This window comes from Lithobates pipiens, unplaced genomic scaffold (genome assembly GCF_037356315.1).
Source record: "Lithobates pipiens isolate NorthernLeopardFrog02 unplaced genomic scaffold, aLitPip1_a1.2 Scaffold_27, whole genome shotgun sequence".
NCBI lineage: Eukaryota > Metazoa > Chordata > Amphibia > Anura > Ranidae > Lithobates > Lithobates pipiens.
The window spans coordinates 87,906,983-87,919,983 of NW_027507788.1; the positions used below are offsets into that span (position 1 = coordinate 87,906,983).

At 40.7% G+C, this 13,001-nt stretch overlaps 1 protein-coding gene across 1 annotated transcript in view; it reads left to right on the forward strand.

Moving 5' to 3' along the window:
* The window catches only part of RRAS (RAS related), an 83,530-nt gene extending 78,782 nt beyond the window's left edge, over nt 1–4,748 (forward strand). Inside the window, exon 6 of the mRNA XM_077457186.1 lies at nt 933–4,748. Coding sequence (XP_077313312.1) covers nt 933–1,020 — 88 coding nt within the window. The 3' untranslated portion in view covers nt 1,021–4,748. The remainder of the gene's footprint in view (nt 1–932) is intronic.
* Nucleotides 4,749–13,001: the final 8,253 nt, after the last annotated feature.

Here is a 13,001-nt window from a genome sequence, read left to right on the forward strand (position 1 = left end):
CCCTTAATCTCCATCAGTGACGTTAAACTCAAAACATGCAACCTGTAGAATTTTTTAGAGGAGTTCTAGGGCAAGGCTTATTGCTCTTGTGCCCTCTCTCGCTGCCCATAAAAGTGATCTTGTGGCGAATCCACTGCAGAGACCACTTTTATCTTGTAGTTGAATGCAAGGATACCGGGGGTTATGGAAGCTAGCTTCTGCCATAACGACGATATCTGTCCTAAAAGTAAAGATGTATATCGGCTGTTGGCAAGTGGTTAAAAAAGGCAAATCCTCAAACAGTCCATGTTAATTTCAGGTTGTGGGGCATCAAAAACACAAATGATGGGGGGTGGTGAATACTTTTGCAAGGCACTGTATACCGATTTCTTCTTTACAGGGATAGGTAGGTTAGTGTTAGATTATGGCTGCCTGTAGATGCAGGGATTTTATTGTTGGGGTGGACTTCTACTTACAGTATATGAACATCTCTTAATTTGCTCCCTTTTACATATCGCTTGTATTTCTATTTCCACACTCTACTATGAGAGATTTATAGAGTTCTTTTTAACTGTAAAAAGGAAATAAAGGTTCTTAGCAGGAGTTGTTTCTACTAGATACACACTGGAGGGTTAATCTGAAGTCCTGCAGGGAAAACGTAGGTCTTACAGTGGTTAAATTGACTTTAATAAGAATGGTTATGCTGCATATCAACCATTTTATATTGAAACCTTGCTACTGATCACACATGGGTACTGAAAGCTGTTTATAGATTTGTGTAATGTATGTACTGTAATTGACTGAACCCCTATCTGTCACCCCGTTTTGTTGTGTATTAAGCTAGTCTCCAGTTTAATGAGTGACTTGAAGTCAACATGTCACAAAAAAATGGGTGGTGATTTCTAACCGATATCTTTTATATGGTGCTAACTTGTTGTCATTGCCTTTTGCAGAAAATTTCAAGAATCTGAAAGCCCACCAACCCCAGCTGTTAACCCCAAGAAGAAAGAATCCAAGAGCTGCCCATGTGTGATTCTGTAACCATTTGGCCCATTACCCTCCCCAGATGTCCTCAACAGAGACACAGCAAAAGGATGGGAAAGTTTAAGCCACTTGTGGATAGCACGCAGCGTTTATGCCATCAGCCTGCCCATGATTGGTCCCTGATCCAGGCCAATCCTGCTGAAACCTGGAGACATCACATTACTTTCTCCCATCATCCTGGGCAGTAGCTGTGACGGCAGCGGGGACAGATGCTTTATTCTACTACAAAGAAATGCAGTTTGCACACACTCCTTTCATCTGTGCCGATGCTTCAATATGTTTTTAATGCTGGGAATCTGCATGTAAATATATATTCTGTATATATATTTTATATATATATTTTATGTTTATTTTAGTGTTCCACAAGCTTTATCTACGTGCTGAACTTACCTGCTGGAGACAATATTGGAGAGTCTCCTGCCTATTATCTGAGCTTTAATCATACAGACACACTTTTTCTTTAGGGCCATTCCACTCAAACCAGTATTTTAGTTATTAATCAGCTGAATCACCCATAAGTGTTTTATATTCATGGGAACTCCAGTGCTGTGATCTCTGCACTGGTAGTTTTAGCTGTCTCCTCCTGGTGCAGCCATGATTATGGCTGTTTACTTTGAGGGGAGGGGCTGGAAGCTGCAAATGTCTGATTCTGAACAGTGATCTCAGAAAAGCAAAAAAAAAAAAAGCCTGTGTCATTGGGTGGACTGACCCTTTAATTACTTTGTTAGCGGTAATGGTTGACTGTATTATATATAATTTTTTTTTGTACTTTTGCTTCCCACTGCCTCTTTACCTAGCAGTGTCAGTTACACTACAAAACGGCTAAAACTAGATTGTTGTCAATCCCTGATCTCTACATGTTTTTTGTTGGTCGTGAAATAGAACTACCTAAGACGTGTTTTATTGGAGGATGGTTGTTTTTTTTTTTTTCCTATTTCATCCACCTTGTACACCACACTGAAGCAAAGGATTAAAACTGGCTGCTGTGCCAAAAATGCAAACAATCATTAAACAATTTAATTGTCAGTAACTAAAAAAAGCATCAGCTGCAGGCAGCCTACAACTGTGTGTAGCTCCATGCTGTGTCTGTCTGGTTATGGTCATATTAGAGTAGCAGGGTTCCTCATCCTAGAGCTGCCCCCTGCTGACTAATGTTAAGACACAGAAGCAGAGGTGGAGACAGGGAGATCCTTGCACTACAATTCCATAGGTACAGCTTCCTCTTCAGCAAGGATAACAGTGGGCAGTATGGTGATGAGTGGTGGTAATTGTTTGGCCAACAGTGCACCAGCAAACCCCCCCCCAGGCTGGTTGGTGGGTGCACTTACCCCATCCATGGCAGGCAATCACGGGCAGCTTCCCCTGCTCTCCTCCGCTGGCATCACAAGCAGCTTCTCCTTCCCCTGTTTGGTGGCTTCAGTCTCCTCCCCCTTGGCAGTCGGACAGAAAGCTTTTCCTTTCTGACTGATTCTCCTCTGCACCAGTGTTAGAATAGTGAATATTCATTCATTATTCTCACACACCTGGGTAGGCTCTGAGCACATTCTCTGTACCCCGAGCTCACCCTATTTTAATGCTCATTAGAGCTTCTGGCTCTAATCAGTGCTTCAAAAAAAAAAAAAAAAAACGCCCATGCTACACTTTCCTAAAAGGGGCTGGATGCATGGATGGGGAGTGTATGCTGCGGTGCCTTTAATGGACTGGCTACCCCCTTGTGATGACATCATTAATCACCTAGGATAGTGCTGTGGATGATCTCACACTGAAGATATATAGTTTTAATGTTGCGGGTAGTAAAGTATTACTTTTTATAAGAATTCTAAGAAAAGTATATCTTCGAGGGTTCTTGCTCCCTCTAACCTATCCCCATCTTTGCTTTTTGTGTTGAGGACCACTTTAATCTTCTGCGTTTGAATAGTCTTTAAACTGTTTAGTTTGCTCTTACCAAAAAAGTCTGGACTGACAAGTATATAAGTGGTATAAACACATCTTGCAGCAAGAATAGGATTCATGTAAACCCATTCAAATTCACCCTGAAATGGAGAAAAGTGTGTAAGTAGAGGTGCCATAAAAATTGCCAGGGCTGGAGTTGTAGAACCTGACCGTATATGAAAAGTTGACTTTTTTTTTCTTTTGTTATGTTAAATCGGAGCCTAAGCCTGGTCATCTTTTCATAGCTCCTAATTAGTTTGCATATCCCATGAAAGCTCTAGGATGGAGGTTTGGTATGTGTAGAGGGGCAAGCACAATTTCTATATAACTTTAGCTGCTGCTAATTCTGACATTGTTTAGGGTGACGTTTTAATGTCTGTTTATGTATCCTTTTTGTCTGTAGCATTTAGCTGTGCAAGTTTGTGATATATTTACTTTTGGGGAACATTCCACGTAGGCAAGAAATGGATGGAATATTCCCTAAAACATCCCGGTTTTTATGCGTTTCATTACATATTTGTATCTTTCTTGGCAGCCTACACATTTCTGTGTGTAACGCTATAAAAACTTTACATCTGCAGTGCAGGGGGAAAGGGAGTTTAGTGAAACACCTCTACTCCCCTACAGCCATCAGCATTCCTTTATTAACACTCACCAGCTTCAATGAGCCTTCAGCAGATTTCTTGAAGCCATCAAAGCAGCATTCAGTTTCTGTCTCAAATATTATATTCCACATGATGTGAGTTTTGGCTCTAGCTTTTAACCTAACCTGTAGCACACTACTTAAAGCTTGGTTGAAAGGTGTGGGCATTCCTATTAACATAAGCTTTGCCAGAGAAAATCAGGTTCTCCTTGTTAAAGTGGAGCTCCAGCCAAGGGGAGAAGAGAGAGTGGGTACTTGCTCCTACTTCTGGGTAAGATTCACAATCTATGACATTTCCAGCCCCACTTTCTTCCCCCTGCTATCATCTGGGCAATGCACAGGTTTCCAGAAGAGGGCAGGACTACTCAGAAAGCATAGTGTGACTCGTGCATGGGCAGTGGCAAACTGGCTGTAAAGCATGAAGGTTTCACTGCCAGGTCCCCTTACGTACAACGTCTGCACCCGAAAGCCGATTGAAGCATTGGCTTGAGGTGCTGACATTGTGAGATCCCAGGACAGTTAAGTGTCCTTTTATAAAGTCAGCAACTACGGTATTTGTAGCTGCTGACTTAATTTTTTTCATAATTGACTGGAGCGCCTCTTTCATTTTCTCCTAGCAGTACAGGTTGCCTGGCTGTCTCTGGCTTTAGTTATTAATGAGAGAACAATGATGCCGATTTGAAAGTGAAAGCAAGGTCATAACTCATGCATTTCATGCTTTGTTCTTGGTCAAGGTATTAAAGTCAACAGATTAGTTATGTGTTTGTGTGGCCAGCATATCCTCTTATGGCCCGTACACACGATCAGCAAATCATACGAAAGATACCACTTTGAAAGTGAACGTACAATAATCTGATCGTTCGTACACAGCTTTCCAGAACTGAGCGTGACAGTTCAGCCGATGGGACAAGCACAAAAATGTTTCTTATATGAGTCAGTACACTTGTCAAAGACAAAATACAATACACATGCACTACAACACATTACATAATGTCTGAATTTTTGTTCTGTTGTACGAGAATTTATCACTTTAGTAAACTCTTCATTTTTGTTATCCGATAATCTCATCCTGGGTACCAGGCATTAGGGATGAATTTACTTAAAACATATTTCAATGCAAAATAAAAAAACTCGGTAAATCTGTTCAAAATTCAGCTTTTTTTTTTTTATATATATATATCTATCTATATATCAACTGCAAGTACTGAAAAATAACTGCTGATGTGCCAGAAATAGTCTGCTACTATTTGCTATTATACAGTTCCGAATGCCAAAGTTCATGGTGTCAGCCTTAACTCTTCTTGTTTTTTTTTTGCCCCTGATGGATTATAAAGAACTCAACTCTTTACCCTTCGTGATTTCTATAACCCCCCTCCTCAGCTCATCGGAAACGTTGCAACATCTATAAATACTGCATGTGCCTGGAGCAAAATCAAGGTTGAAACCCTGGTTCTTCTGACGAGCAAGGTTCTGACTTTTATTTTTATTTTTTTGCCAGTGGCGGAGCTTGCCACAAAGTGCTACCCCTCGCCCTTCCTGTTAGTCAGTTACTATGATGAACAGCTTTTTTTGGCCAGTAAGAATGCATAGGCTGGTAAGCTTTTTTTTTTTAGTACTCAGCCTTGACAGGAAGGTTTGGAGGAATGTGCAGTACACCTCCCCTGCAGCAGGGTTGGGCCCGCTCCCCAAGCTCTCCGTGGCAGATCTTCCTGGGAAAAATAAATAAATAAAAAATCACATGGTACACTAGCACCACCTTGGGTACGTTCTTGTGTATACCATTGTTCCCAGCTCCTGCGATGGTGCATATTCATCTGCTTAGCAGCTTTGCTTGGTGTTCGACCTCTTTCTATATGAGGCATGATGCTAGAGTTTCACGTGAACTGGTTCACTGTTCTCAGGACAAATGTAGGACCTTCCCTCCATTCTGAATCTGCAGACTCAACTTGTGCCTGGGGGTTTAAGTGTTCTGCATGGATTCTGCAAGCTGAGTCATGAGCTTCCTTCTACTAGAAACATCAGAGATGCTTACTTCCACATCCCCATTTTCCTACCTTCGTTATGCTATCCGTGTTTTGCTGTAGACACAAAACATTACCAATTGTTGTTTGTCCATGGAACCCTGGCTCTTCACCCCAGTATTAAATCTACATTACATTTTGAGTATCCAGAGTTAATGTGCAGACCCTGCCCCCTTTTTCCAGTGAACTGTGTAGGTCTTCAGGGTTTTAGATGGACCCTCAAGTTCGAGTGCCATCACTGGACCCAACCCATCACTTGGCATAATTAGGCCTGATATTAGTCATGGCCCCATCCAGCATTTTCCCAGCTCACACAAACTCTTGAAAATCTGCTTACATGCTCCAATGCTACAGTCCCAGAGCCATCCCACAATTTGCTCCAGCATAAGGATTCTGGTTCAGAGGGTGGCCACCGCTAAGGCAATACTGAACGCTCAGTTTCATATCAGAGAATTGCAGTTTAGTATTCGGTCTGCATGCAACAGCCAGAACTCTCCATCTAACCTGCAGGGCCTGACAGTGTGGCTTTCAAATCCAATGCTAAAGTCGGGAAACCCCTTTCACCCCCAAAAAGTAGAACAAGGTCTGCCTGGCTGTTAAGGCATCCTGGACACCATCTTCATGCAGAGGCCTTGGTCACAGACTGTCTGTCTGTGTCCAGGGCTAATCATTTGCAGTTAATCACTCCATGAGCGATTACAAGTAGATGCTGTCAACTATCCATTACTTTCCTTGGAGCTTCCCTCTACACCAAAACACACACAGCCCCATTCGCAAGTGTATTTGGAGCCTAAAGCCATACTCCAGATAAACCATTTTGACAGTAGCGCTTTTTTTTTTGTGAATACAGGTTTTAAATAAGTTAATTAAAAGTGACAAATTTAAGCACTTATCAAATTGTTGATCTCAACCCTTTAACTGCCACTTATGCTAGACAGCTTGATCCCTTAAAGCAGGGATATGCAATTAGCGGACCTCCAGGTTTTGCAAAACTACAACTCCCATCATGCCTCTGGGTGTCATGCTTGTGGCTTTCAGTCCTGTTATGCCTCATGGGACTTGTAGTTCTGCAACAGCTGGAGGTCCACTAATTGCATATCCCTGCCTTAAAGCGAAAAAAATAACACTTATGGCTAGCTTACCATCTCAAAATTTAGCCTTATAAAGCCTAAGAAAAGAAAACAAATGCCTTCGCTACATCTAAGAATTAGTAAACCACAATACATTTTTGTTTTTGGATTTAATACGGTTTTAAGTGGCAGCTTTAGTCAGCTAGGGCTACTGACCTCACATCGAAGACAAGGGCACCCAGCAGCAGTCTCAGGATGTCAACGCAAGAGACTTTTTTTTTTTTATTTTTTTTTTTTTACAGGTAAATCACATCCATAAGATTTGGCAAGTCTATATAATCTTATGGGAGAATTTGAATTCTCTGGTAATAGGATCTCTAAAGCTTGCTATATATATTATACAATTTTCGTGTTTAGTCTTCCTTTTAGATTTACAAAAACTGTACAATTATGAGGGCAAACCATTTATATGCAATCAGACAGGCCTTTGCACTACATCGTTGAAGGTAAATTGGATAATGTAGCGCCAGCTTAAGGTATTGGTGTAGCAAGGCGTATTTCTAAACTATTTTCTGGGGTTAATTTACTGAAGGCAAATAAGGCTGTTCATTAACTAGAGAATTTTCCCCAGAGTTCATTGAATGAGGTCAAGCGCTACTGAATTCAATCATCCAAACATGTCCATAATAAAAAAAAAAAATTATTTTTTAATTCGTTTTCTTGGTTGTGATTGTGTATTCCTTTGCAAAGTGAATTTTCACCACATTCACTTAGCTCAGGAGAAAACGTTATCAGTCTTTTTGCCTTTAGTTTATCCCCTGCTGTAAGCACCACGCCCGAAGAGTATTATTGGTGCAGGCCAAAAAAATAAGAGAATGAAATATACCCTAAAACACCATTTAAAACTTGCAAGTTTGGATGCAGCAAAACCTTAATTTTGCTGCATTAAAATGCATGTCAAGTAGAAATTCCATTGTTTATGCAATTTGCTCACATCTCTGCACCAGTCTGAAAGAGAAATGTCATGGGCCTGTTCATACCTGTGTGTTGCTATGCACTTGAAATAGCATAAATCTAGCCTCCAGGCTGCACATAGAGGTTTTTTTTTTTACCTTTATGTATAGGAATGCATAAAAGGTAAAACATTGAGCCTTTAGACCAGGCATATGCAAATTTCAGACCTCCAGCTGTTGCAAAACTACAACTCCCATCATGCCTCTGGGGGTCATGCTTGTGGCTGTCCGAGTCTTGCTATGCCTCATGGGACGTGTAGTTTTGCAACAGCTGGAGGTACGCTAATTGCATATCCCTGCTTTAGACTCACTTTAAATATATGCACCTTCCTTCTACAAGGTTTTTAGTATAGGAGTTAGAAGGGGGGTAGGAGCCATTGAAGCTATGTTAGTTCTAGCCTAGATTTCTACTTTAACCACTTGCTTACTGGGCACTTAAACCCCCCTCAGTCCCAGACCAATTTTCAGCTTTCAGCGCTGATGCACTTTGAATGACAATTGCGCGGGCATACAACACTGTACCCAAATGAAATTTTTATCATTTTTTTTCCCACAAATAGAGCTTTCTTTTGGTGGTATTTAGTTACAGCTCGGAGTTTTATTTTTTGCTAAACAAACAAAAAAAGATGCAAAAAAAAATAAAATAAAAAGAAATCATGTTTTAATAGTTTGTTATAAAATTTTGCAAACGGGTCATTTTTCTCCTTCATTGAAGTGCGCTGATTAGGCGGCACTGATGGGCTGCATTGGTGGGCACTGATGGGCTGCATTGGTGGGCACTGATGGGCTGCACTGGTGGGCACAGTTAAGGCGGCACTAATAGGCACAGATAAGGCAGCACTGATGGGCACAGATAAGGCGGCACTGATGGGCACAGATAAGATGGCACGGATGGGCACTGATAGGTACCACTGATAGGTGGCTCTGATAGGTGGCACTGCTGGGCGGCACTGGGGTGCAGCACCTTTGAGGCAGATTGTGGGCACTGCTGGGTGGTACTGACGGGGGGCACTTACTTTTTATTAGGGTGGCACTGCAGGGGGCAGGTGGGCACTGGCAGGGGGCAGGTGGGCGCTTGCATTGCTGGCCGTGATCGGCTTTTTTTTTCTCCTCGCGCTGTCAGCGCGAGGAGGAATACTAGCCGATTACCGGCTCCGTTATGTCACCTGATCAGCTGTCATTGGCTGACAGCTGATCACATGATAGGGGGTCGGGATCGACCCCTTGCACGGATCGGTGATCAGGCGAGTCTCATGGACTCGCCGATCACAGAGCGCGCCGCGCGCGCCCCTCGGGGGAAGCGCGGCCGCTCGTACACGGGACTACGTCAATAGACGTAGTCCCGGAAAAGGAGATCCGCCCTGTAGCCGTCATTTGGCTATAGCGCGGATCTCAAGTGGTTAAAGGCTAAGTTCAGCTTTGGAACATGTTACATCTGCTGCTGCCTCCTCCAGGCAGGGGCTCTTCTACCTGTACCCACCATCACAATTTAAAAGCAGTGCAACCACACAAGGGCTCCTTCCACGTGGCTACATCATTAGTTCATGCGATTTTGTGAATAGACCAACTACACGTACCGTCAGCCACTGTAGCCGACTGCTTGTAGTTCTCACTGAACTCACACTCTAGTGGTTCAATAATTCTTCCTGCAATTCATTAACTGCAGTATGGGCAGACAGTGTGCAGTTCGTCTGCAGGATCCTGGCATTGCACCCGTGATCTGCTGATTGTGGATACAATGCTTTAGACAGGCTCCATTGTAATAAAATAAATGCACGTTTTTTTTCTTCATACCTGCAATTTTTTCTACAAAAAAAAAAAGCTTAAATTCTGCTGCTTCTCATCCCCAAACAAAATGAGCTAATGAACCCCCTTGTACTGTGGGAGCAGCCCACTGCATTTTATTAAAAAATTTCCTTTACAAAGTTAATCTTCATGTAAACGAGGTGTGTAAGCAAGGGTATTGTAGCACTGTCCATAAAAAAAAAAAAAGTAAGTTATATTTGCTCGTTATAACAACAAGCTGCTTAAAGAGGAACTGCAGTCTGCTCACATTTGTAATATAAACATCTTTGCCATTCTGAAGCTTCCCTCCAACCACTTTGCATATTATTGTATATATACCGTGATTGTGTACTTGCCAAATATGTTGTAGAAATCTCCCTCCACGGAGTCTGGCTGCATCCATTTTAACTGTGGGCAGCTGAAGTGGCTGTCTGTTCACGTCCTGGATTCACGCAGACACACACCTCCAGCTCTGCAGCTTTCATTGGCCCTCTTACAACTCATCTCCCCTCCCTTCCTGGCAAACGAGAGAGAGAGCTGTGCATGTTGTCATAAGCCTAGGCTTTTTACCAGACAAGAAACAGGAAGTGGGCTGTATAAAATGTATTTACTGGCATTTTTTTTTTTTTTATATACAAAGTTTAAACAAAACAAAGGTAGAAGATTTCATAGATGGGAAAAAAAAAAAAAAATGACCAAAAGTATGCTTTACTGATTCTTCTCAACAATTCAAATCTACACGTTGCCCAACTCATCCAAAACAACTGCTTACAGGGTGTCACTGGAACAGAAAATCACTCACTCCAACAGGGACACAAATACCAGAAAGAAAAAATACCTACCGGAGGTTCTAAATCTTCCCTACGATGCCTGAAAACGGAAAAAAAAGAAAAAGTTTTGGCTGCCATTTTACTCTAGAATATCTAAGTACCTATTTGCCCAAAGACAAACGCCAAAAAAAGTTGGTAATTAGAAAGTCTACTGCGATGTCACAGAGAAAAAAAAAACACAAAGAAAGAAAACGAGCACAAACTGTATGCAAAGAAAAAGTGTTTTTTTTTTTCTTTTGTGTACACATTATACAATGTGAGTTGTACATATTGAGGGAAAAAACAGACACTAATTAACGATAAAAATATATAATAACATCCATACAGGAACACAAATTCAAATATTGTAACAATACCTTTGAGGCAAGAACAAGTTACACGCAGTACACAGTGTAAAAAAGTTCTAGATTAGGACACATAAAAAGGAGCAAGTGATAGGGGGCGCCAGAGAGCGGTTATGAGTTTTTTAGTTCAGAAATACATTTGGTAACATGGACAGAGAAATAGAATTTACATTATTTCCTCTACAATTTTTATTTTTTTTCTTTAAACCAAGCTAATGAATTCAAAATAAAACACACCCCTACAGTAGGGGTAATAATTATTCCATGGAAATTTGGCTAGTTTTTATTTTTTTATTTTTTTTATTTCACTTAAATAATTTATACACCCATATTTTTCTACTTACAAAGTCAGTTTGCTTATTAAAACCAAAATGTTTCAGATACAATGTTGTCACCGTATGGTCATAATCTCCCAGCACTGTCTCAAAGTGTTTTTTTTTTTTTTACTTTACACTATGATACAAAAGTCATTCATATGATTATTGCAACTAAGATTAGAGCCCAGCAGAATTAGGGAAACCCAAATGCCTCCAGCGGCTGAGGAACTACAGGTCTCAGAACTGGCTTCAAGCTGGGAGGTGTAGTTTCCCTCACCCCATAAATGGGGGTCCATATTTTGGCTAATGCCGCCATTCAATTACAATCAACACCCAAAAACAAAGGCACACTAAACCTTTGCCAAGTTAATGCCAACTGAGAAAAAGATGTCAGTTTCCTGTATTTAAAGGGACACTTTTAAAAAATATAATTCATGCAATCTGTTCTACATAAAAACACTCATTGATGAATATGAAGAGTTTCCAGGAATTTATCAGATTCTCAAGATGAAGCAGGGGATCAAATTTATACAGAGATAGGGATATTGCCATGTCATTGGCATCTTACAAAGAACAGTCTATTGAAAAATATCACCCTCTTCCCCCGCGCCATCTTGGTTATAAATATCCTCTGTACTGATAAGCTCCTGAAACTTTTTATATATTTATCACTAGGGGTTAAAACACATCTTACATGAACCAGTTGTAAATAAATTGTAATTTGGGCACAGTGGCTCTTTGAAATTGCTGCACATAAAAACGAAGACTATTAACAGAAATGGAAAAGTTCATTACAGAGTTCATTACAGAGTTATTTCATTACGAGAGCAAAAGTAGAACTGTTGCTCATAGCAATCTGTCAGCTTTTATCCTTTAGCTTTCTAGAGAATGAATCAGGTTGATATAACTTTGTTGTTACAAATCTGTCTCATGGTCTTAAAATGACCTGTGGCTAGGGAAGAACATGAGGTCACGAACAGCCTGGCTGAGCAACGAGCAAAGATCATGATGTGACCGAAAAAGAAAAATGGTGTCCATTGCTGACGGATTCCAGCTTTGCTTTCACTAATGCAGGTGAGAAGATCACTTTTATGGAAAAGAAAAGTAATATGTAGAAACCCCAAACCAACAATCATATTTGCAGTAATCTAATATCGGACTATTAACTAGATTACTACTCTGTCCAAGGCTGTACTAGACAAGGCTGCTTGTGTTGCCCGTAGCAGTCAGAGTTTTCTTTTGTGGTTTCTTGGCCCTTTAGTAAATACCCCTGACAGGTCTGAAATCTTAGACATCACAAAGACTTGCTTACAGTACAAGAGGCAGCTGTTCAGATTTTCATTGGGACTACCATTGCCAATCCTCTTGTGAAGATGCTAGTTGTCTGGCTCGTACTATGAACACCTTGGGCCAGTAAGGTTTGAGTCACTAACCAGGAACAAGTATGAAGTATTTTTAAAATCAAGGAAACAAAGGGCACATTTAGTTGCATGCTTCTGAAAAATGTTGCACTTGCAGGATAGTAAAGCCTCGTACACACGATGAGAATATCTGATGAATGATCGTTCCTTTTCTTTTTTTCGTTGCATCTCATATTGAAATGAAGACGTTACTAAATTTACAAAAATTTTCATACGAAAGAGTGCAACTTTAGAAGCGATGTAATGTGTAGTATTGTATTATTTAATTTCTGAGAACGCATAGTATTGCTCTTTGCATTTTTTTCAGACAAATACTGTAGTGATTAAACAAAAACTGTATGTTCTCATATCATACGAAAAAGATTTTTATGTTTGCTCCTTTGGATAAGTTTAGATGAACGGTCGCGACCGGCTCTCGAAAGTTGCATACGAGCGATGATATCGTACAAATTGCTTTGAAAACTGTATTTTTTGTCCGACTTTCTGATCGTGTGTACTAGGCATAAGTGAGAGCCATGTAGGCAAAAAAAAAAAAAGCAGACAGGAAAGCCCGAATGGTGTTGAAATTTGCTAAAAAAAAAAAAATGTCAACATCTGGTGCA